Source organism: Cherax quadricarinatus, chromosome 22, assembly GCF_038502225.1.
Source record: "Cherax quadricarinatus isolate ZL_2023a chromosome 22, ASM3850222v1, whole genome shotgun sequence".
Classification (NCBI taxonomy): domain Eukaryota; kingdom Metazoa; phylum Arthropoda; class Malacostraca; order Decapoda; family Parastacidae; genus Cherax; species Cherax quadricarinatus.
In genome coordinates, this window is record NC_091313.1 from 4,159,258 (window position 1) to 4,183,165 (window position 23,908).

A 23,908-nucleotide genomic window follows, 5' to 3' on the forward strand; every position below is an offset into this window, starting at 1 on the left:
TGTGCTGGTGCCCCGGGGGCAGTGAACAACCCACTTGTTACTTCTGCGTAAACACTTCATAAAATTACCATGTCTGATCACCTTGAACTATCTTCACCATTCCCCTTCCTCTACTTTCTCTATCTCTATTTCTCTCTCTCTCTCTCTCTCTCTCTCTCTCTCTCTCTCTCTATCTATATATATCTATCTATCTATCTATCTATCTATCTATCTATCTATCTATCTATCTATATATATATATATATATATATATATATATATATATATATATATATATATATATATATAAATATATATATATATATATAAATATATATATCTATATATCTATCTATATATATATATATATATATATATATATATATATATATATATATATATATATATATATAAATATATATATAGGGTGGTACCGCCTCCGGAACGGGACTGGGGACCCTCATCCTCAGAGAAAAGAATAAACTTACTTCAGGGAAAACTCAAGATTCTCCCCGAAACTGTTTGAATATTTTCTTCTCCTACCACCTCCTATGTTTTATATTCTGTGTGAAGCTGTATATATATATTATAAAGATGTGGTAAGGTATTAACGTCATGTTAAAATATGCATTAATACATCATTTTAGCACATTTTTCTGACTTTTTTAATGATTCCCCTAAAGTTCAGTGCATCAGGATAGCTGAGGCTGCAACCATAATCATTGCCATTCCAGAGTGAGAGTGAGAGAATTATTTACATTGGTTAGTAAGCAGTGGAAAATTAGTCAAATTACAGTAAACACCAAAGGCTTCTTTTCTTTAAATGTGTAAAACAAATGGTGCAAACCATGGTAGGACCTTTAACTGAAGGTGAAGTGACTGACACTAAGAAGGAAGTGACCTCAAAGGTAACAAAACAAAGTCACAAAAGTTGCTCGTGAGAGCTGAAACTTCCTCTGAATGTTAGTAATATTAGCTGCTTAAATGCGTTCAAAACACCTGTTGAAGCTTTTTATATAAATATCAAACAGGAACTTGAACCCCTGACAAGTCAATGCTATAACCAGCAAGCCAGTGAGCACTGGCTTACCTGAGGTTTTAAACCCCATCTATTTCGTGATTTGCTTTCATTGTGTTATTTTATCTCGCGAGACATAATAAACAAATCTCCCAAGCCAGATGAAGGAGCAGCCAGGGCTGCCTTGGTGCAGGCAAGCAGCTTCTGAACCAAGGAACTGGATCAACTTGATTACCTCCTATTTCACAAGGTGCTGTGTGACCCTTACGGATTTAGTGTTTCCTAACGAACAAAATGATACCAGCCAGAATGCTATGAGTCAAGATATTAACTTAGCAACCAGTAGCAATAATCAAAACTTCAGGAAGAGAAGGAAGGGTTCCAGGCGCCTGGAAACTGACTAATATTACTCCCACGTGCAAGCAGAGACTGGTCATGTACCATCAACCGCAGCAACACTAGACTGACCAATTTTCGACCAACTAATAAAACTGTAGTCAAGGAACATCTCGTCATATTTTGGATGATAACCTACGAACCACGAATAAATATAGTTTTCGCAATAAATGATTCCATCTTATAGATGTACTGAAATTCATCATTATATTAAAAAAAAATTGAATGATAGAATGTCCTCAGATGCTGTGTACTTCAACGTCCGTGACACCATTGACGAATTTCTACATAGAATATTATTATGTTCACTAAATTCTTCTGATATAAGTTACTGGAGATAAAGTTCAAATTCGGATCGGGGATTGACTCGCTGACTGGAAAACAATGAATAGTTCTAAATAGCCATCACCAGAGTGGATGAACTTAACAAAAGTAGTTTCTCCGGACTAAGGTCTTCAATCTAACCCTAGTAAATACATAAAGGATCTAAGACTGAAACTAATGCCTGAAACTAAAATGTTTGCACGAAATTAGGGACAAACATACTGCATTCGTGAGTGCCTGTCCGAGTGTCGAAACTTAAGCCTGGGCAGTGGTCGGAAATATGGAAGATGAATCAGTGTGAACAAGAACAAAGTGGTTCATTATGGGAACCACGTAAAATATTATTATAAATGTAGGGAAACAAATTAACCGAGACTTAAAAAGAGAAGACCTTGGAAGAGCCACTAACAATGACCTAGAGTATTTCACTTTTTTTTTTTAGCTGGGAGCAGCAATGTTAAAAAGGTTAATTATATATATTTAAAATATACTGTCCAGTTTTGGCTCCCAAAATATATTACAGAAAATGATAACTTTGAAATGGTAGAGAGAGAGAGGGGCAACAAAACTCATAACTATCATAATGGAACAAAGTAAATGAACAAAGATTCAAGTTCAGCTATTACTTAAGAAACGACGACTGAAAGAAGACCCCCATCTAAACTTTTAAGATAAATTTAAAAACATTAAAATACGAAGAACATTTTGTCGTGAAAGTGATTCAATAACGTAAAAAAATATATAAAACTTCAAGCGAGAGATATAACGTTAACGTTGGCAAATGTTTGGAGTTTACTACGACATTATTTTATGTGAATTTGACAATACGAGATTTTTCTCTGACCCTTAAGAATCAGTTGAATGAGAACAACTTTGCAGATATAGGATTCAATTAGCTACACTGCAGGAGCTGACTGGATACAATGAAGCTGAGTACGTTAAGTAAGGTTTGTCAGGTAACAGGACCAGTGTTTCCTGACACGGGTCTTAGTCATATGATGACCCGTATCTGGAGTTTTTGGTCATCTGACCGAGACCTTCAGCTGAGTAGATTCAGTGTTGGTGTTGACTGTGACTACTGGGACCTTAGCGGTGCTCTGGCACTAGAGGATGACTGCCTGACCAGGCACCACACATGGTATAGTATTTGATGGTACAGTAAGTAGTAGAAATTGTTGTAATAGTAATAATAGTAAGTTAGTAGCAGGAGTTATTTTGATAGTAATAAAAGAAATAGTAATAGTGGTGGTGGTGGTGGTGGTGGTAGTAGTAGTAACAGTAGTGGTAGTGGTGGTAGAAGTAGTCGTAGTCGTAGTAGTAGTAGTAGTAGTAGTAGTAGTAGTAGTGGTAGTAGTAGTAGTAGCAGCAGTAACAGTAGTAGTAGTAGTAGTAGTAATAATAATAATAATAATAATAATAATAATAATAATAATAGTAATGTCTTTATTTACTACAAGTACATGTACAAGGTATACAGACCTAGTTGACATCAATGACGTACTACTATATAGAAAGCCGCTTGCTATGCTGAGCATTTCAGGCAAATTAGGTCAGTTTTGTCCCAGGATGCGACCCACACCAGTCGCCTAACACCCAGGTACCCTTTTACTGGTGGGTGAACATAGACAACAGGTGTAAAGAAAAACCCGCAATGTTTATACCCTGGTTGGGAATCGAACCCAGACCCTCGCCGTGTGAAGAGAGAACTTTAACCATCAGGCCACCAGAGCCCCCAGTAGTAGTAGATGTAGTAGTAGAAATAGAAGTAGTAGTTGTAGTAGTAGTGGTGGTAGTAGTAGTAGTGGTGATGGTGGTAGTAGTATAGTAGTAGTAGTGGTGATGGTGGTAGTAGTATAGTAGTAGTAGTGTAGTAGTAGTAGTAGTAGCAGTAGTAGTAGTGTAATGGGGAGTGATGTAGTAGTGGTAGTGGTGATGGTAGTGGTGGTGGTAGTGGTGATGGTAGTGAGTGAGGTGGTGGATAGGTAGGTAGGTAGTGGTGATGGTAGGTGAGTGGTGGTGGTGGTGGTGATGGTGGAGTGGTATGGCAGTGGCAGTGGTGGTGAATGGGGTGATGGTGGTAGTGGTGGTGGATGGTGGTGGTAATGGTGGTGATGGTGGTAGTGAGTGGTAGTGGTGATGGTGGTAGTGGTAGGTAGTGGTGTAGTGGTTATGGTGGAGGTGGTAGTGATGGTAGGTGGTGGCGGTGGTAGGTGGTAGGTAGGTGGTGGTAGTAGGTGGTGGTAGTGGTAGTGGGGTGATGGTAGTAGGTGGCAGGTGGTAGTGGGGTAGGTGGTGAGTGGTGGTAGTAGGTAGGTGGTAGTAGGTGTGGTAGGTGGTGATAGGTAGGTAGTGGTGGTAGTGATGAGGTGGTAGTGGTAGGTGATGGTATGGTGGTGGTAGTGGTGGTGGTAGTGGTGATGGAGTGTGCGTGGTAGTAGGTAGTAGTGGTGGTGGTGGTGGTGATGGTGGTGGCTGTGATGGTAGGTAGTAGTAGTAGGTGGAGTGGTAGGTAGTAGGTAGTGGTGATGGTGGTGGCGGTGGTGCGGTAGTGGATAGGTAGTGGTAGTGGTGATAGGTAGGTGGACGGTGGTAGTAGTAGTGGTAGTGGTGATGGTATGTGGCAGTAGGTGGTAGTAGTAGTAGGTGGTGATGTAGTAGGCAGTAGGTAGTAGTGGTAGGTAGGTGGTGATAGTAGTAGCAGTGTGGCAGTAGTAGTAGGTAGTAGGTAGGTGGTGATAGGTAGTGGCAGTGGTAGTAGTAGTGGTAGTGGTGATGGTAGGTAGGCAGTAGGTAGGTGTAGTAGTAGTGGTGATAGGTAGTGCAGTAGTAGTAGTAGTAGGTGGTGGTGATGGTAGTGCAGTAGTGGCAGGTGGTGGTAGTAGTAGTGGGTGGTGATGGTGGTAGCAGTAGGTGGTAGTAGTGGTAGGTGGTGATGGTAGTGCAGTAGTGGTAGTAGTAGTAGGTGGTGATGGTAGTAGGCAGTGTAGTGGTAGTAGTAGTGGTGATGGTAGTGGCAGTGGTATAGTAGTAGGTAGTGGTGGTGATGGTAGTGGCAGTGGTAGTGGTAGTGATGGTAGTGGTGATGTGGTGGCAGTGGTGGTAGTGGTGATGGAGTAGTATGTAGTAGTAGTGGTGGTGATGGTAGTGGCAGGTGGTAGGTGGTGAGTGGTAGTGGTGGTGATGGTAGTGGCAGTGGTGGTGGTGGTGATAGTGGTGGTAGTAGTAGTAGGTGGTGGTGATGGAGTGGTGGCAGTGGTATGAGGTGGTGATGGTAGGTAGGTAGGTAGTAGGTAGTAGGTGGTGATGGTAGTGGCAGTGGTGGTAGGTGGTGGAGTAGTAGGTGATGGTGGTGGCAGGTGGAGTAGTGGTAGTGGATGATAGTGGTAGGTGGTGGTAGGTAGGTGGTGGTGATGGTAGGTAGGCAGTGGTGGTGGTGGTGGTGGATGTAGTAGGTGGTAGGTGGTGTGATGGTGATGGTAGGTGGCGGTGGTAGTAGGTAGTGGTGTGGTGATGGTAGTGGCAGTGGTAGTGGTAGTGGTAGTGGTGATGATGGTGGTAGTAGTAGTAGTAGTAGTAGTGGTGATAGTAGTAGCAGTAGTAGTAGTAGTAGTAGTGGTGATAGTAGTAGCAGTAGTAGTAGTAGTAGTAGTGGTGATAGTAGTAGCAGTAGTAGTAGTAGTAGTAGTGGTGATAGTAGTAGCAGTAGTAGTAGTAGTAGTAGTGGTGATAGTAGTAGCAGTAGTAGTAGTAGTAGTAGTGGTGATAGTAGTAGCAGTAGTAGTAGTAGTGATAGTAGTAGTAGTAGTAGTAGTAGTAGCAATAATTATAACATGCATCTTCAATTGGAAGATAAAACAGATGGAGCAGTGTGATGTCAGGAAGTGTTTATTCAGCTTCAGAGTGCTCGGGAAGTGCAAGGAACTGGACAGCAAAGTAGTAGAGACAAGATCTAATCACAGCTTTAAGAGTAGGTATTACAGGGTATATAAAACCAGGTGAGAAGGAAACCAATAGAGGTCAACTTAAGAGGCAGGAGGCCAGGAGCTGAGACTCTGCTGTATAATAAATGTAATTCTGCTGGCAACATAATACTGTATAAACCACATGTAATAATATATACCTCCAGGGATACTTGGGATACCTGGATATATATAGGATACATATAGACCTAATTCTAAGGCACATGTTTATCCCGTAGCTCAGCTGACACAGTGAGGTCCGTGGCTCAGCTGACACAGTGAGGTCCGTAGCTCAGCTGACACAGTGAGGTCCGTGGCTCAGCTGACACAGTGAGGTCCGTAGCTCAGCTGACACAGTGAGGTCCGTGGCTCAGCTGACACAGTGAGGTCCGTAGCTCAGCTGACACAGTGAGGTCCGTGGCTCGATGGCCGGGTGGACACATTAGGACATGTTTCCTTAAGATACATTCTGTCCTTGTTCACCTAGTAGTAAATTAGGTACCTGGGAGTTAGCCGACAGGTGTGGGTCGCATCCTGGGACAAAACTGACCTAGTTTGCCCGAAATGCTCTGTATAACAAGCGGCTTTCTATATAGTAGTATGTCATTGATGTCAGCTAGGACTGTATACCTTGTACATGTACTTGTAGTAAGTGAAGATATTATTATTATTATTATTATTATTATTATTATTATTATTATTATTATTATTATTATTATTATTATTATTATTATTATTATTATTATTATTATCAACATCATTATCATGAATCGTTATGTGCCCATATCGAAATTCCTTCAATGGTTCTTGATTCATGTAATTGGAGTTATCTTCCTGTTCCTTGGATCCAACCTGATTATTTTCCATTTCCCAAATATGGACATTGGTTACTTAATCAACTAGTCCCCTCAGCTGGGAGTCAAAAATATTTTTTTTTTTTTTGAAAGAGTATCACAATTCAAAATAAAAAAATGTGACGGTAATGGGTGATTTTACGCACTATTATGAATGCTTATATTAGTTATGAATGAGAGAGTGAGAGATGAGGAGGCTGGCAAAAGCCTGACTTGATTTATGTTGCGATCAAAGTCAGAGGTGAAGCAGAACCTGTTTGTGTGAGGGAGGTGCGGCCTTGATGTTGGTGTGAGGGAGGTGCGGCCTTGATGCTGGTGTGAGGGAGGTGCGGCCTTGATGCTGGTGTGAGGGAGGTGCGGCCTTGTTGCTGGTGTGAGGGAGGTGCGGCCTTGTTGCTGGTGTGAGGGAGGTGCGGCCTTGTTGCTGGTGTGAGGGAGGTGCGGCCTTGATGCTGGTGTGACGGGGGTGTGTGGGAGTTGCCGCCATGATGCTGGCATGGCAGGGATGTGAGGGAGGTGCGGCCTTGATGCTGGTGTGACGGGGGTGTGAGGGAGTTGCCGCCATGATGCTGGCATGACAGGGATGTGAGGGAGGTGCGGCCTTGATGCTGGTGTGAGGGAGGTGCGGCCTTGATGCTGGTGTGACGGGGGTGTGAGGGAAGTGCGTCCTTGATGCTGGTGTGAGGAAGGTGCGTCCTTGATGCTAGTGTGAGGGAGATGCAGCCTTGATGCTGGTGTGAGGGAGGTGCTGCCTTGATGCTGGTATGACGAGGGTGTGAGGGAGTTGCCGTCATGATGCTGGTGTGAAGGGGATGTGAGGGAGGTGCGGTCTTGATGCTGAGGTGAAGAGGAGAAAGAGTAGGAGGAGCAGAGAGGATAGAAAAAAAGGAGATGAGGAATGAGGCGAGGATAGAGAGGAGGAGATGAGAGGCGAAGAGGAGAAAGAGAGAAGTGGAAAGAGGCGAGGATAGAGAGACGAGGGAAAAGCAAAAGATAAAAAGAAAAGAAGAGGTGAGGATAGCGAAGATAAGGGAGAGGATGAGGATATAAGAGGAGAAAATGAAAGAAAAAGAGGCAAGAGGAGAAAAGAATAGGGTGGAGGAAAGGAGTGGAAAAGAGACAAGAGGAAGGAAGAGGAGCACACAGAAAATACAGACAACAAAGAATGGCTCTTCTCAGCTGATAGTCCACACCGAGACTATCATCTGAGAAGAACTATCTACTTCCATCGAGATAAAGAATGATCGTGTTAACGACATGTATGAGTCAAGTACAAAAAAAAAAGGAAATGATTAGGGGTAAAATGAGAGGCAGGAGAACACAGGAGGATAGGAGGTAAGAGATGAGAACAGGAGATGAAAGGAAGTAAGGGAAGAGAGAATAGAAGACTAGAGGGGGTAAGAGAAGAGAACAGGAAATAAGAGGAGGTAAGAAAAAGAAAGGTTACGATTGGAAGGTGATGGCTGGTGTAAATCAAAGGTAACCATGGTTACTGGAGACGCGATCTCTGATATGATGCTTCAAGAAGCTTAACTAATACAGACACACACAGGTGCAGACAGACACAGTACCACAGAAACACAGGTGCAGGCTGACAAAATACTACAGACACACAGGTGCAGATAGACACAGTACCACAGAAGCACAGGTGCAGGCTGACACAATACCATAGATACATAGGTGCAGACAGACACATTATCACAGATACACACACGGGTGCAGAGAGACACAGCATCACATAGGTAAACACATATGCCGACAAGCCTAACAGATAATTAAATATACATAGGTTGTGTGTAGTGTGCATTCACCTATATGTGGTTGCAGGGGTCGAATCTTTGCTCTTGACAACGCCTTTCAACTTGCTACTCTCTCCTAGCATTGTGGACTCTATCGTATCTATTCTTAAAACTCTGTATATATTCTACCTCCACCACCTCTTCATCGAGATCATTCCACTTCCCGACCACATTGAGACTGAAAAAGTACTTCCTGACATCCCTGTGACTCATCTGTGTTTTTAACTTCTAGCTCTTGTCCTGAGTATCTGTTTCCAGCCTCTTGATGAACCTGTCCCCTTCTGCTCTATCAATTCCTCTGAGTATTTTGTATGTCATTATCACATCTCCAGTGTTCCTTCTGTCCTCCAGGGTGGTTAGGTTCAGTTCCTTTATCCTCTCTTCGTAGTACACTTCCCTTAGTTCTGAAATTAGTCTCGTTGCATACTTCTACATTTTCTCCAGTTTCTTAACATGCTTCCTCAGTAGTGGCTTCCATACCGGTGTTGCGTACTACAAGATGTGCCTGACGTATGTCGTCCAAAGTGCCTGAGTGACTCTTGCGATTCTTGAAGGTCACTCTAGGAACTGCCAAGCTGACACTGACTGCAGAGGTTATTTGGCTGATGTGATCCGCTGGCGATATGCTAGGCACTGTGCTTACTCCCAGGTCCTTCTCATTAAATGAAGTTTTCAGCCTCTGTCCCACTTAGTTGTGGTTGCAGAGGTCGAGTCACAGCTCTTGGCCCCGCCTCTTCACTCGTCGCTACTAGGTCACTCTTCCTGCTCCATGAGGTTTATCATATCCACTGCATCACTTCCCAGACTATTTCACTTCCTGACAACTCCATGACTGAAGAAATACTTCCTAACATCCCTGTGATTCATCTGAGTCTTCAAATTCCATTTGTGACCCCTTGTTGCTGTGTCCCACCTCTCGAACATCCTGTCTCTGTCCACCTTGTCAATTCCTCTCAGTATTTTATATGCCGTTATCATATCCCCCCTATCTTTCCTGTCCTGTGTATGTGTGTGTGTATAAAGTAGTAGTAGTACATTACCTTTTGTGTGTAAGTGTGATTTGTGGGTGCTAGTTACCGGTTGTCAAACGCACTTATCGATAGACACTTGGCTTGTATGCCTGCATACAAGCCAAGAGAGAGAGAGAGAGAGAGAGAGAGAGAGAGAGAGAGAGAGAGACAGTGAAACAGCCAGTCTTGTTCCCACCATATAACTAACAGCATCATACTGTTCAGTTATCAATTTTGCTAAATGAAAAACTAGTATCACTTTCGCCAGCTTCTCTCTCTCTCTCTCTCTCTCTCTCTCTCTCTCTCTCTCTCTCTCTCTCTCTCTCTCTCTCACCCCTTTTCTTTCTTTAATTAAATATTGTGAAAGATTATCATTCTCGATATTTATAGTTAACTATTCTAGAGAGAATGGAAGAGAGAGAGAGAGAGAGAGAGAGAGAGAGAGAGAGAGAGAGAGAGAGAGAGTCAACAAGACATTCTTGGTGTAAGTATTGCACAGGAAGGTGTGCCGGGACCATTGTTAAGGCCTGGCTGAGAGTCAGGTGTAATTAAGAATTGCTCGAGGGAAACGGACGCGGGAATGCATGCCTTTGTTATATCTTCACTGAGAACGTTTCGCTCCTTGGGTCTTGATCGCTTGAAATGCATAAGGTCCAAGGATCGAAACGTCTTCAATAAAGATGTCCTAAGCGTCTTTTTTTTTCCTCAAGTAGTAGGTTATTATCTCACTAAAGGACCATGCCCTCTCTCTCTCTCTCTCTCTCTCTCTCTCTCTCTCTCTCTCTCTCTCTCTCTCTCTCTCTCTCTCTCTCTCTCTCTCTCTCTCTCTCTCTCTCTCTCTCTCTCTCTCTGAAGATGTGTAAATAATTTTGATAGTTGTGAAAGTGATCCAATATATCGTTTTTGTAAACATACGTTGAGTTGGTGTGACGTGCACCATCTGTGTTGAGCTGGTGTGACGTGCACCATCTGTGTTGAGCTGGTGTGACGTGCACCATCTGTGTTGAGCTGGTGTGACGTGCACCATCTGTGTTGAGCTGGTGTGACGTGCACCATCTGTGTTGAGCTGGTGTGACGTGCACCATCTGTGTTGAGCTGGTGTGACGTGCACCATCTGTGTTGAGCTGGTGTGACGTGCACCATCTGTGTTGAGCTGGTGTGACGTGCACCATCTGTGTTGAGCTGGTGTGACGTGCACCATCTGTGTTGAACTGGTGTGACGTGCACCATCTGTGTTGAGCTGGTGTGACGTGCACCATCTGTGTTGAACTGGTGTGACGTGCACCATCTGTGTTGAGCTGGTGTGACGTGCACCATCTGTGTTGAGCTGGTGTGACGTGCACCATTTGTGTTGAGCTGGTGTGACGTGCACCATCTGTGTTGAGCTGGTGTGACGTGCACCATCTGTGTTGAGCTGGTGTGACGTGCACCATCTGTGTTGAGCTGGTATGACGTGCACCATCTGTGTTGAGCTGGTGTGACGTGCACCATCTGTGTTGAGCTGGTGTGACGTGCACCATCTGTGTTGAGCTGGTGTGACGTGCACCATCTGTGTTGAGTTGATGTGACGTAACTTCCCTCTTAATCTAGTGTGTGACGTTGACGTCTCTCCCCACAGATGACGTCGCCTGTACTCTTGTTGCTGTTCTGGATTGCTGCTACACTCTCCACGTCACTCACAGCTCACGCCCATCCGGAGCCCACTCCCACCGCACGCCCTCGCACCCATACACGCAACCCTCAAGTAAGTGTTCATTAGTAACTACGTAAGTGTTCATTAGTAGCTACGTAAGTGTTCATTAGTAGCTACGTAAGTGTTCATTAGTAGCTACGTAAGTGTTCATTAGTAGCTACGTAAGTGTTCATTAGTAGCTACGTAAGTGTTCATTAGTAGCTACGTAAGTGTTCATTAGTAGCTACGTAAGTGTTTATTAGTAGCTACGTAAGTGTTCATTAGTAGCTACGTAAGTGTTCGTTAGCAGCTACGTAAGTGTTCATTAGCAGCTACGTAAGTGTTCATTAGCAGCTACATAAGTGTTCATTAATAGCTACGTAAGTGTTCATTAGTAGCTACGTAAGTGTTCATTAGCAGCTACGTAAGTGTTCATTAGCAGCTACGTAAGTGTTCATTAGCAGCTACATAAGTGTTCATTAATAGCTACGTAAGTGTTCATTAGCAGCTACGTAAGTGTTCATTAGCAGCTACGTAAGTGTTCATTAGCAGCTACGTAAGTGTTCATTAGCAGCTACGTAAGTGTTCATTAGCAGCTACATAAGTGTTCATTAATAGCTACGTAAGTGTTCATTAGCAGCTACTTAAGTGTTCATTAACAGCTACATAAGTGTTCATTAATAGCTACGTAAGTGTTCATTAGCAGCTACGTAAGTGTTCATTAGCAGCTACGTAAGTGTTCATTAGCAGCTACGTAAGTGTTCATTAGCAGCTACGTAAGTGTTCATTAGCAGCTACGTAAGTGTTCATTAGCAGCTACGTAAGTGTTCATTAGCAGCTACATAAGTGTTCTCATGTAGTAACTTATTCACAGCAACAAGACCAGGGTTATGCACATTATGTTCCCCTTTCAATCAATTTTTTTATCACATAATTTAAATAAAAAATATTCTACTTTTTTAAGATTCAATTGGTCAACCATCCTATGATGGAAATGGTTGTAGTATCCCTCGGCTCTATGTTTCCTCAAGTTTCCTGTTATCCCTGTTGCAGGGACTAAAATCTTCTTATTTATTAGTTTATGACCGTGTAGGGTCTTATTAGTAGTTATCGTGTCTTCTCTTGTTCTGTTGTCAGTGTGAACATCTTCACTGTTTTCATCATTTCTTAATGCCTCATATTATTTCGACTCTCGTAGCCTTAATCTTGCTCCTCTTTGGACCCTTTATAATTTATACATGTGTATTTTGTAGGTGTGAGCACACCATGACAGCTGCAGATTTTTAATTCGTCCTAATGTATGTTGTCGACAGCTTGTTTAGCATTTCTCCATCCTCATATATAAATACTCAAGGACCCCGGTGGAAATAAGTCACTTTGACTGACTTTTTTTTTTTTTTGGGGGGGGGGGGTTATCCCAGGTAGTTTACACTACGTATGATAATTGATCTTATGTGTACCTGTGCTTAAATAAACTTACTCATAATTCGCCAGCTTTGTATATGTGAATTTCTCACAATCTCATGTATATGATATTCCGGTGACAATTTTTTTTATTGGTAATAACTTCTAGGTCCTGATCTTTCTGCTTGTTGCTGTCAGTACTTCGTCACAGTTTGCATTCATTATGTGGTAATTATGTGGGATTTATCTATAATAAATTCCATCATCCGTCTGTCACTTCAATTTCTCATTTCATCGAGTCATCCGTAGAGATTTACCGTCATTTTTAATTCTTTATTGTACCCAATTTTTATGGCATCATCTGCAAACATATTCACATAATTTTTAAATATTTAAAAACTCTAATGTGCGTGTATGTGTGAGTACGTGTACTCACCTAATGTAGTTACAGGGGTCGATTCACAGCTCCTGGCCCCTCCTCTTCGCTTGTCCCTACTAGGTCCACTCTCTCCCTGCTCCATTAGCTTTATCATACCTCTTTCTGGCAACTCTATGACGGAAGAAGTACTTCCTAACATCCCTGTGCCTCATCAGAGTCTTCACCTTCCAATTCTGACCCTTTGTTGTTGCGTCCCATCTCCGAAACATCCTGTTTCAGTCCACCTTGTCAATTCCTTTCAGTATTTAATATGTCTTTAGCATGTCTTCCCTATCCCTCCTGTCCTCCAGTGTCGTCATTTTGATTTCCCTTAACCTCTCCTCGTAGGACATGCCCATTAGCTCCGGGACTAGGCATGTGTTTGTGTGTGTGTGTGTGTACGCATCTAATTGTACTCACCTAATTGTGGTTGCAGGGTCGAATCATAGCTTCTGGCCCCGCCTCTTCAATAGCATGTGTGTGTGGATGTGTGAGTGTGTACTCACCTAACTGTGGTTGTAAGGGTCTATTCATAGCTCCTGGCCGCACCTCTTCACTGGTCGCTAATAGGTCACTCACTCCCTGCTCCGTGAGCTTTGTAATACATCTTCTTAAATCAATGTATGGATCCTGCCTCCACCACCTCACTTTCCAGACTTTTCCACTTCCTGACAACTCTGTGACTGAAGTAGTACTTCCTAACATCTCTGTGGCTCATTTGAGTCTTTAACGCTGTATTCCATCTCTAGAACATCTTATCTTTGTCCATCTTGTCGACTCCCCTCAGTATTTTGTATGTTGTTATGTCCCCCGTGTCCCATCTGTCCTCCAGTGTCATCAGGTCAGTTTTCCTTTACCTCTCCTCGTAAAGCATGCCCCTTAGCTCAGGGACTAGTCTCGTTGCAAACCTTTACACCTTCTCTAATTACCTGACGTGCTTACCCAGGTGTGGGTTCCAAACTGGTGCTGTATACTCCAATACAGGCCTGACGTACACGGTGTACAGAGTCCTGAACGACTCCTTACTGAGATTTCGGAAAGCCATTCTTAGGTTTGCTAGTCGCCCATATGATGCAGAAGTTATTGGGTTGATGTGCACCTCAGGAGATATGTTCAGTATTATACTCACCCCAAGATCCTTTTCCTTGAGTGAGGTTTGTAGTATTTGCCCCCCTTGGTTGTATTCTGTCTACGGTCTACTTTGCCGTTCCCTGATCTTCATGACTTTGCACTTGGCGGGGTTGAACCCCAGGTGCCAGTTTCTGGACTAGGCCTGTAGCTTGTCCAGATCCCTTTGTAGTCCTGCCTGGTCCTCCTCCAATTGAATTCTCCTCATTAACTTCACATTGTCTACAAAAAGAGACACTTCTGAGTCTATTCCTTCCGTCATGTCATTCATATATACCAGAAACAGCACCGGTCCTAAAACTGACCCCTTTGGAACCCTGCTCGCCACAGGCGCCCACTTCGACACCTCGTCACGTAGCATGACTGGCTGTTGCCTTCCTGTCAGGTATTCTCTGATCCATTGCAGTGCCTTCCCTGTTATACCTGCCTGGTTCTCCAGCTCTCGTGTGGAACTGTGTGTGTGTGTGTGTGTGTGTGTGTGTGTGTGTGTGTGTGTGTGTGTGTGTGTGTGTGTGTGTGTGTGTGTGTCTTTCTCTCAGTGATTTCCTCACAGTTTTCAAGACAAAATATATATTTCTTACAGCAGTTTCATTACCTATCGATGAACGTCAACACGATTTCGTAAAAAAATAAAGAAAGAGAATAAATCAATAATACATTAAAAACAAAAAACAAATTATAATTCTCGGAAAAAATCAAACAAGTGGGTAGATGAGGTCAAAAGATCCACTGAAGTGAAGAGATTTACTGCAGTATAATACATACATAGAGGAGATACCGCTGCCACTCGAGCTTCCACTCTCACAGCTTTCTCACCTCATTAGAAGATACGTCTTATATAGCAGATCATTACACATTCTCTACAAATTACGGTGAAAGTGAGTCTCATTACAGCAGCTTTGGCCACCACCATCATTTGCATAATGCAGCCCATTCTCCCACCTCCAGCCAAAACCGTAGAGATTTCGACGTTTCCTGGTTACCAATGGTATGTTGATACCCGTAGTGTAGATAAAGACACTTATGTGCAGTTCAAGACATGAAAGGAAGTGTTTCGCCACGAGTTGTTTCATTACAACTGATGACACCAGCTGTGGCGAAATGTTTATCTTGATAAACGTCCTGAATTGTACGCAATTGTACCCACCCACATTTTCCTGGTTATTCTCGGTCACTTCACCGCCTAACTTATCGCTGACTTTTGTTTTAATTTGGTTATTCAGGGTTAAATCTGCGTTTTTTTTTCAATATTTATGTGTAGAAACAAATTATAATGCTTGTTTAATCAAACTTATTCTGTAACCTGAATTTTATGGGGAAAAATTGAGCGAAATCCTAATCTATAAAAAACTCCTAACTAACTGAATCTAACCTAACTTAAGCTAACTTAAAATCAAGAGAAGAGTAATTGTAAGTTACAGGAAACGTTAAAAAAAAAAACTGAAGTTAGGAGCCTCGTAAGTAGAGTAGCCTAGTAAAAGGCTGGACCAGATATTGCTATAAATAATGCTGTCGATAGAGACTGTAGGATGAAAAGTAAATATCACATTTATTACTCTCGTATTTTGCCTCATCTTTACCTCTCTTCGGATTCTGGTCAGATTAACGTCACTTTTCCAATCCATTCATAGTTGATGTCTTCGTGGAAAACACTTTCTGAATTACGAAGCTGAACGGCGTGTTCGAGTTGACCTCTTCTTGGTGAATGTAATAATGATTATTATTATAATCATAACTAAGCGCCAAAGCCACAAGGGTCGTAGAGCGCTGGAGGGTAGGGCTTGCTAAAAGTTTTATATGCTTGATTAGAGACTAGTGAGGGTGCAGTATATAACAGAGGTAGAGTTAATAAGGGCGGTGGGAAGTGCAATATAATAATAACAATGATAATAATTATTATTATAATAATATTATTACGAATATTATTATTAAAGATGAAATGTGTGTTTTAGCGTATAGACTGCTCTTCAAAGTGGCTCAAGGATAGCACATTGATAACACAAAGATTTTTTTTTTTACACAGGGTTTGACAAGGTTAGGTTAGATTCCTTACTTTATTGGCAAGCTAAGAGCTGTTATCTACATCAACTCATTTGAAAGCAGATAACACATTCTCCATTGTTCGATCACTCACTTTCATTCCAGGAAATCACAAACACTGTCATTCCAAGAATGCACAAACACTGTTATTCCAGGAATGCACAAACACTGTCATTCCAAGAAGACACAAACACTGTCATTCCAGGAAGGCACAAACACTGTCGTTCCAGGAAGGCACAAACACTGCCATTCCAGGAAGGCACAAACTTCACGAACCAATGATAATCCTTAGAACCTTTGAAGAACGGTAAACACTTGACGAGACCTAATAAGCTCAACCTTGATCAGTTTCGATGACTTTTTGCCTTAAAAGGGCCCGGCCATGGCCTGTCTTCCTTGCTGCGTGTCTGTTCAATCAGGTTCCCTCTCGAAGACGTTCATATTTGTTCAGGCAATATCCCTGATAGCTGCTGGTTGTGGATTTATTTTACACTTCCTCTCATATCTCTCACTTATGTTGGCTATCAAGATAATGGGTACATTTAGGACCTGGCCTTCCAATACCTTCCAGGTATATATTTTCAGGCATCTCTTTTTTCTTAGTTTCACAGTGTACATTTTAAATACCTCTAGGCATTCCCAGTAGTTTAAATGCTTTATTTACTTCAGTAAACTATCTCTACATTTTCTCCTGCCCTGAAGAGAGTTGTTGAGAACAGAACAATATTCCAGACGTGAGAACACATGTGAGATGTACAGTAACGTTACCTGCATTATTTCTCTTGTTTCGAAAGTTCTTATTATCACCCGTCATATTTCTGGCGTTTTCTGCATTTGTTTTATTGTATTCATTAGATGATGTATTATCTGACATTATTATCATTATTCCTAGATCTTTTACATACTTCATATGTTCTTGGAGTTATTCTACCTTCATTCTGTGTTTTATACTTATTTGAGATCTTTATTATTCCCACGCCGAAGAAATGAAATTTGTCATCAATGAATATCATGTTATTTACGTTTTCCCAGTGGAAGAGTTTGTTGATATCTGAGTGTAATTCCTGTGTATCTTCCACTGAGGTAACTTTCATATTTATTTTGGTAGCGTCAGCAAAGAATGACGCCAAACTTTGACTAGTGTTGTTGCACAATACGCAAATAACTCGCACATAGGGGAAAGAAACTTATGACGAGTTTCGTTCCGACGAGGACCATTAACTAGTCTCACTATGTGTTATCTATGTATTGTTCCAGTCAATGTATTGTGCCTTTTTGTTTACTAGTATTTTTTTTTATCTATGTCTGCTATTAGGAGAAGACATAGGACCATGATGGCGGGGTTTTGAACTTTATATTTTGCTGAGGCTGGACTTTGTTTTGTTTACTACTACTCTTTGTGTTCTGTTGGCTAGGAATTTGAATGTTCATTTCCATACTTTTCCTATTTACCTCATATTTTGGGCTGTCATTCCATGGTCACATTTGTCATATATCTTTGCAAAATCTGTGTAAATCCCATCTGCGTTTTGGTATTCTTCCAAAGCCTCAGTGATTTTGTCATAATTACCTAAGAGATGTATCTAGCAATATCTCATTTTTTTAGAATATTGCTCATTTTTTTTTTATTGTCATCTGAACTTGACTGTTCTTTAATTAGAAGACAAATATTTGAAGAGGTTTTTGACATGGAATTTGCACATTTCAAAAAACATTTAGGATTTTTTCTCAATTTCCTAGATAGTAATGTGTTCTTATTATGCTTCTTGTCTGGTATGAGTGCTATGTTGAATGAGGTTCGTCGGCAGTTTCTCAGTGTTAGAGTCCTCTCCTTTCTTGTATTTTTTTTTTTTTTTTTTGAGCAGTTCAGCAATCTTTTTCGTGAAACGTCTTTGACTTTCTCTTTCTATGTATGATCTTTTTTTTTTAGAATTTCTCAGTGGAATATTTTGGAAAGAGATTTTGTATGTCTCTTCATTCAGCTTTACACTGCTGTGGGTCCAGAGCGCTCAAGATAGTTTACCAGGAAATGTATGTTAGTTCGGTGTTTATTTCTTCACAATCAGTTCTTGTAGTGTTGATATTCATTTTATTAAACGGAAATTCCCTCTCGTTGGTTATGTCTTAGGTTATTCACTCGAGAATTTAAGCTTATATGCACTTCAATAAGACTATGATCAGTTTATTGAACTCGAGATTGTTATGTCTCTGATAAGATTCTCATTGTTTGTGATCATTTCTATTACGTATTGTTATCTGCTGGTTCAGTGGGAACTTTTCATATAGTGGTGAGTATAAGACATGTGCAGCACCTAAAATACTTTGATGCACACAAGTTTCATCTGCTCAGCAGACTTTATCAGCCGAACATAAAGATGATACAACACTGCAGAGGTAATTTTGAAGTAATCAGTCCCTCAGCCTCTAACAGGAACTCATTCACAAAGGAACAAGTAAACGAAAAGACCTACTGCCCCATGCAAGATTAAAAAAAAAAACAATCAAGGAGAAAGTCAGAAGATAGTTAAGGCGAACGAAATGCAGAAGGCAGGTCAAAAGACAATACAAAGAGATGTCATCGGTCAGGTCAATGTACTGAGAGAGCCAGGAATCTTCTGTAATAAAACTGAGACTAAGATTCATGTCAGGAATATTGTGTATAAGGACTGATTCAGCAAAACGGTGCCTCGGAAGGCTAGAATGAGGATAGAGTGTTTTAGAAGAGGAAAACTTTATAGGATGACAGTAATCTCTAACGTGAGACAAAAGAACATTGTTAGTGTCAAAAAGGCGAACACTTTTTTGTGCTCTTTAAATGTGTCAGAAAGACAGCGGCCAGTTTACCAGCGTATAAGAGAGGGTAGGAGGAGGAGAATATAGGTGAGGGTAGGAGGAGGAGAGTATAGGTGAGGGCAAGAGGAGGAGAATATAGGTGAGGGTAAGAGGAGGAGAATATAGGTGAGGGCAAGAGGAGCAGAATATAGGTGAGGGCAAGAGGAGGAGAATATAGGTGAGGGTAAGAGGAGCAGAATATAGGTGAGGGCAAGAGGAGCAGAATATAGGTGAGGGTAAGAGGAGGAGAATATAGGTGAGGGCAAGAGGAGGAGAATATAGGTGAGGGTAAGAGGAGGAGAATATAGGTGAGGGCAAGAGGAGCAGAATATAGGTGAGGGCAAGAGGAGGAGAATATAGGTGAGGGTAAGAGGAGGAGAATATAGGTGAGGGTAAGAGGAGGAGAATATAGGTGAGGGCAAGAGGAGGAGAATATAGGTGAGGGTAAGAGGAGGAGAATATAGGTGAGGGCAAGAGGAGGAGAATATAGGTGAGGGTAAGAGGAGGAGAATATAGGTGAGGGCAAGAGGAGCAGAATATAGGTGAGGGCAAGAGGAGGAGAATATAGGTGAGGGTAAGAGGAGGAGAATATAGGTGAGGGTAAGAGGAGGAGAATATAGGTGAGGGCAAGAGGAGGAGAATATAGGTGAGGGTAAGAGGAGGAGAATATAGGTGAGGGCAAGAGGAGGAGAATATAGGTGAGGGTAAGAGGAGGAGAATATAGGTGAGGGCAAGAGGAGCAGAATATAGGTGAGGGCAAGAGGAGGAGAATATAGGTGAGGGTAAGAGGAGAATATAGGTGAGGGCAAGAGGAGCAGAATATAGGTGAGGGCAAGAGGAGGAGAATATAGGTGAGGGTAAGAGGAGGAGAATATAGGTGAGGGCAAGAGGAGGAGAATATAGGGGAGGGTAAGAGGAGGAGAATATAGGTGAGGGCAAGAGGAGCAGAATATAGGTGAGGGCAAGAGGAGGAGAATATAGGTGAGGGCAAGAGGAGCAGAATATAGGTGAGGGCAAGAGGAGGAGAATATAGGTGAGGGCAAGAGGAGGAGAATATAGGTGAGGGCAAGAGGAGGAGAATATAGGTGAGGGCAAGAGGAGCAGAATATAGGTGAGGGCAAGAGGAGGAGAATATAGGTGAGGGCAAGAGGAGGAGAATATAGGGGAGGGTAGGAGGAGGAGATTATAGGTGAGGGCAAGAGGAGGAGAATATAGGGGAGGGTAAGAGGAGGAGAATATAGGTGAGGGCAAGAGGAGCAGAATATAGGTGAGGGCAAGAGGAGGAGAATATAGGTGAGGGCAAGAGGAGGAGAATATAGGTGAGGGCAAGAGGAGGAGAATATAGGTGAGGGCAAGAGAAGCAGAATATAGGTGAGGGCAAGAGGAGGAGAATATAGGTGAGGGCAAGAGGAGGAGAATATAGGTGAGGGCAAGAGGAGGCGAATATAGGTGAGGGTAAGAGGAGGAGAATATAGGTGAAGGCAAGAGGAGGAGAATATAGGTGAGGGCAAGAGGAGGAGAATATAGGTGAGGGTAAGAGGAGGAGAATATAGGTGAGGGCAAGAGGAGGAGAATATAGGTGAGGGTAAGAGGAGGAGAATATAGGTGAGGGCAAGAGGAACAGAATATAGTGAGGGTAAGAGGAGGAGAATATAGGTGAGGGTAAGAGGAGGAGAATATAGGTGAGGGCAAGAGGAGGAGAATATAGGTGAGGGCAAGAGGAGGAGAATATAGGTGAGGGTAAGAGGAGGAGAATATAGGTGAGGGCAAGAGGAACAGAATATAGTGAGGGTAAGAGGAGGAGAATATAGGTGAGGGCAAGAGGAGGAGAATATAGGTGAGGGTAAGAGGAGGAGAATATAGGTGAGGGCAAGAGGAACAGAATATAGTGAGGGTAAGAGGAGGAGAATATAGGTGAGGGTAAGAGGAGGAGAATATAGGTGAGGGTAAGAGGAGGAGAATATAGGTGAGGGTAAGAGGAGGAGAATATAGGTGAGGGCAAGAGGAGGAGAATATAGGTGAGGGTAAGAGGAGGAGAATATAGGTGAGGGTAAGAGGAGGAGAATATAGGTGAGGGTAAGAGGAGGAGAATATAGGTGAGGGCAAGAGGATGAGAATATAGGTGAGGGTAAGAGGAGGAGAATATAGGTGAGGGCAAGAGGAACAGAATATAGGTGAGGGCAAGAGGAACAGAATATAGTGAGGGTAAGAGGAGGAGAATATAGGTGAGGGCAAGAGGAACAGAATATAGGTGAGGGCAAGAGGAGCAGAATATAGGTGAGGGCAAGAGGAGCAGAATATAGGTTAGGGCAAGAGGAGGAGAATATATGTGAGGGCAAGAAGAGCAGAATATAGGTGAGGGTAAGAGGAGGAGAATATAGGTGAGGGCAAAAGGAGGAGAATATAGGTGAGGGCAAGAGGAACAGAATATAGGTGAGGGCAAGAGGAGCAGAATATAGGTGAGGGTAAGAGGAGGAGAATATAGGTGAGGGCAAGAGGAGGAGAATGTAGGTGAGGATAAGAGGTGGAGAATATAGGCGAGGACAAGAGGAGAAGAATATAGGTGAGGGTAAGAGGTGGAGAATATAGGTGAGGGTAAGAGGAGGAGAATATAGGTGAGGGTAAGAGGAGGAGAATATAGGTGAGGGTAAGAGGTGGAGAATATAGGTGAGGGTAAGAGGAGGAGAATATAGGTGAGGGCAAGAGGAGGAGAATATAGGTGAGGGTAAGAGGAGGAGAATATAGGTGAGGGTAAGAGGAGGAGAATATAGGTGAGGGTAAGAGGTGGAGAATATAGGTGAGGGTAAGAGGAGGAGAATATAGGTGAAGGTAAGAGGAGGAGAATATAGGTGAGGGTAAGAGGTGGAGAATATAGGTGAGGGTAAGAGGAGGAGAATATAGGTGAGGGTAAGAGGAGGAGAATATAGGTGAGGGTAAGAGGAGGAGAATATAGGTGAGGGTAAGAGGAGGAGAATATAGGTGAGGGTAAGAGGAGGAGAATATAGGTGAGGGCAAGAGGAGGAAGAGGAAATAGATAACGGAACCATCAGACAGAAGCATGAAATAGATTACTAAGAAGTGTAATAGTCTGACGGAATGCAGATTTATTACTGAACTGTTTCAACTACGATATTGTGACTTTGTCTTCTTTGACTCCCCGTTTCAGTTCTTTCACAGTTTTCACTAATCTATGTATTCAACATCGTCTTCCGGAGCTGCATATGTTATTGGTTAGTTTTCTGAGAGTCATGTTATTCTCGTGGTACACACTTATCAATACATTTGTTTTTCCATATATATATTTACATGAGTGAGGCAGCCATTAGCAGCCTCCGTCCCTGAGCTCACTGTTGTTACTTGTATCAACACACACTCTGTGGAAGCTATTTACATATTTCACGTTTTATGTCTTCGGTTATTGTATTTCTTGTTTTTGTAATAACAGTTTTATCTCTAAGGGAAGTATTCTTCTATTTTACTCCCCCGTCTACTGCCTATAGTCGTCATCTGAACGCTTTATTTTGCATATTTAGTTGTATTAATGAAAATAATTTAAAATGGGGTTTTCTATACGATAACAGATTAACACACAGACTTTCCTGGAGCTTGTTTATTAAGCTTATTTATTGCAGGGACATGTTTTTCAATAATTTATTTACTTTCGTTGTTTAATTATATTACTGCTTGTAATATAAGTTAATTCGATATAGCGTGGAGAATTTCTTTCAATTTCACTAATCGCTTTTAGCTCCTCCTGTCTCTCCTGGGTCCTGTATGAGTCCTTTAACTTAAGTTCGATACTGTCCACTTCCTGGTCAGCGCTTCCTTCAGTGTATCTGATAATCTAGCGTTCAATGAGTCTTCGTCATCTTCTGTAGAGGGAGCATCTTTCTTCAGTTCACTTCTTTTCTTCTTAGGTGAATATGCCTTGAACATACTTCAGCTGCCAGGAAGTTGATCCTTTCAATGTACGGGTTTGGATTTAAGACATCTTCCCATCATGTTTCAATGAGGATATGGTTTACCTGGTCCCAGTTGATGTTCTTGTTGTTGAAGTTGTATTTGGTGAAGACACCTTCATAGCTACGTGCATTTTGTTGATCAGGACCCCTTTGCATGAAAGTCGATGAGATTGTGATCTGAATTACTTTTTTTGATAATATGTCTTTTACCAGGTCCTCATTATTTGTGAAGATAAGGTGAAGTGTGTTTTCCAGTCTTACTGGCTCCACTATCTGCTGACTTAGGGTGTGTTTATCGCAGAAATTTAGCAACTCATGTGTGTGTGTGTGACCTTTCATCTGCACAGCCTCCAGGGATTGTTTTTGCTATAACATTATTTGCTACATTCTTCCAATTTCTATGTCTTAGGTTGAAGTCACCAAGCAGTAAGACGTTTGGGGATGGAGCTGGAAGGCTTTCCAGACAGTAATCAATTTTCAGTAGCTCTTCCTTGAACTGTTGGGAGGTTACATCTGGTGGCTTATATATAACCACGATGACTAGGTTTTGGTTTTCTATCTTTATTGTTAGAACTTCAACTACATTATTTGTGGAGTTCAGCACCTCCGTGCAGATGAGCGACTCTGACATACAGGCCAACCCCCCCTTGTTGCCTGTACTTTCTGTTACATCTAAAAAGGTTGTACCCATTTATCTACATTTCGTTGTCAAAGTGATCTTTCGTGTGGGTCTTTGTGAAGGCTGAAAGCATCGCATTAGACTCCACTAGAAGTCCACTGATTAAAGGTATTTTGTTGTTGGTGGATGGCTTAAGGCCCTGTATATTAGCAAATATAAACGAGTTTGTATTTTGTGTTTGTTGGGGGATTTTGTTGTTGGCATCGGTGGCTGTGATTCTGGAGGGCCATGGGAGGGGGGGGGAGAATACTGGCTGTGTTCTCCCCCCCCCTCCCCACAGTCAGTCAGACTGGCTGTGCCTCCAGTCCAACTAGGCTCCAAGGTTACCTGGAGGTTACCTGAAGATTATTCCGGGGATCAACGCCCTCGCTGCCCGGTCCATGACCAGGCCTCCCGATGGATCAGGGCCTGATCAACTAGGCTGTTACTGTTGG

General features: G+C 42.3%; 1 protein-coding gene across 1 annotated transcript in view; it reads left to right on the forward strand.

Annotated features, from left to right (window-relative positions):
* Positions 1-23,908, forward strand: part of LOC128689593 (uncharacterized) — a 147,509-nt gene that overhangs the window by 64,388 nt on the left and 59,213 nt on the right. The window contains exon 2 of the mRNA XM_053777955.2: positions 10,958-11,083. Within this exon, the coding sequence (XP_053633930.2) occupies positions 10,958-11,083 (126 nt within the window). The remainder of the gene's footprint in view (positions 1-10,957; positions 11,084-23,908) is intronic.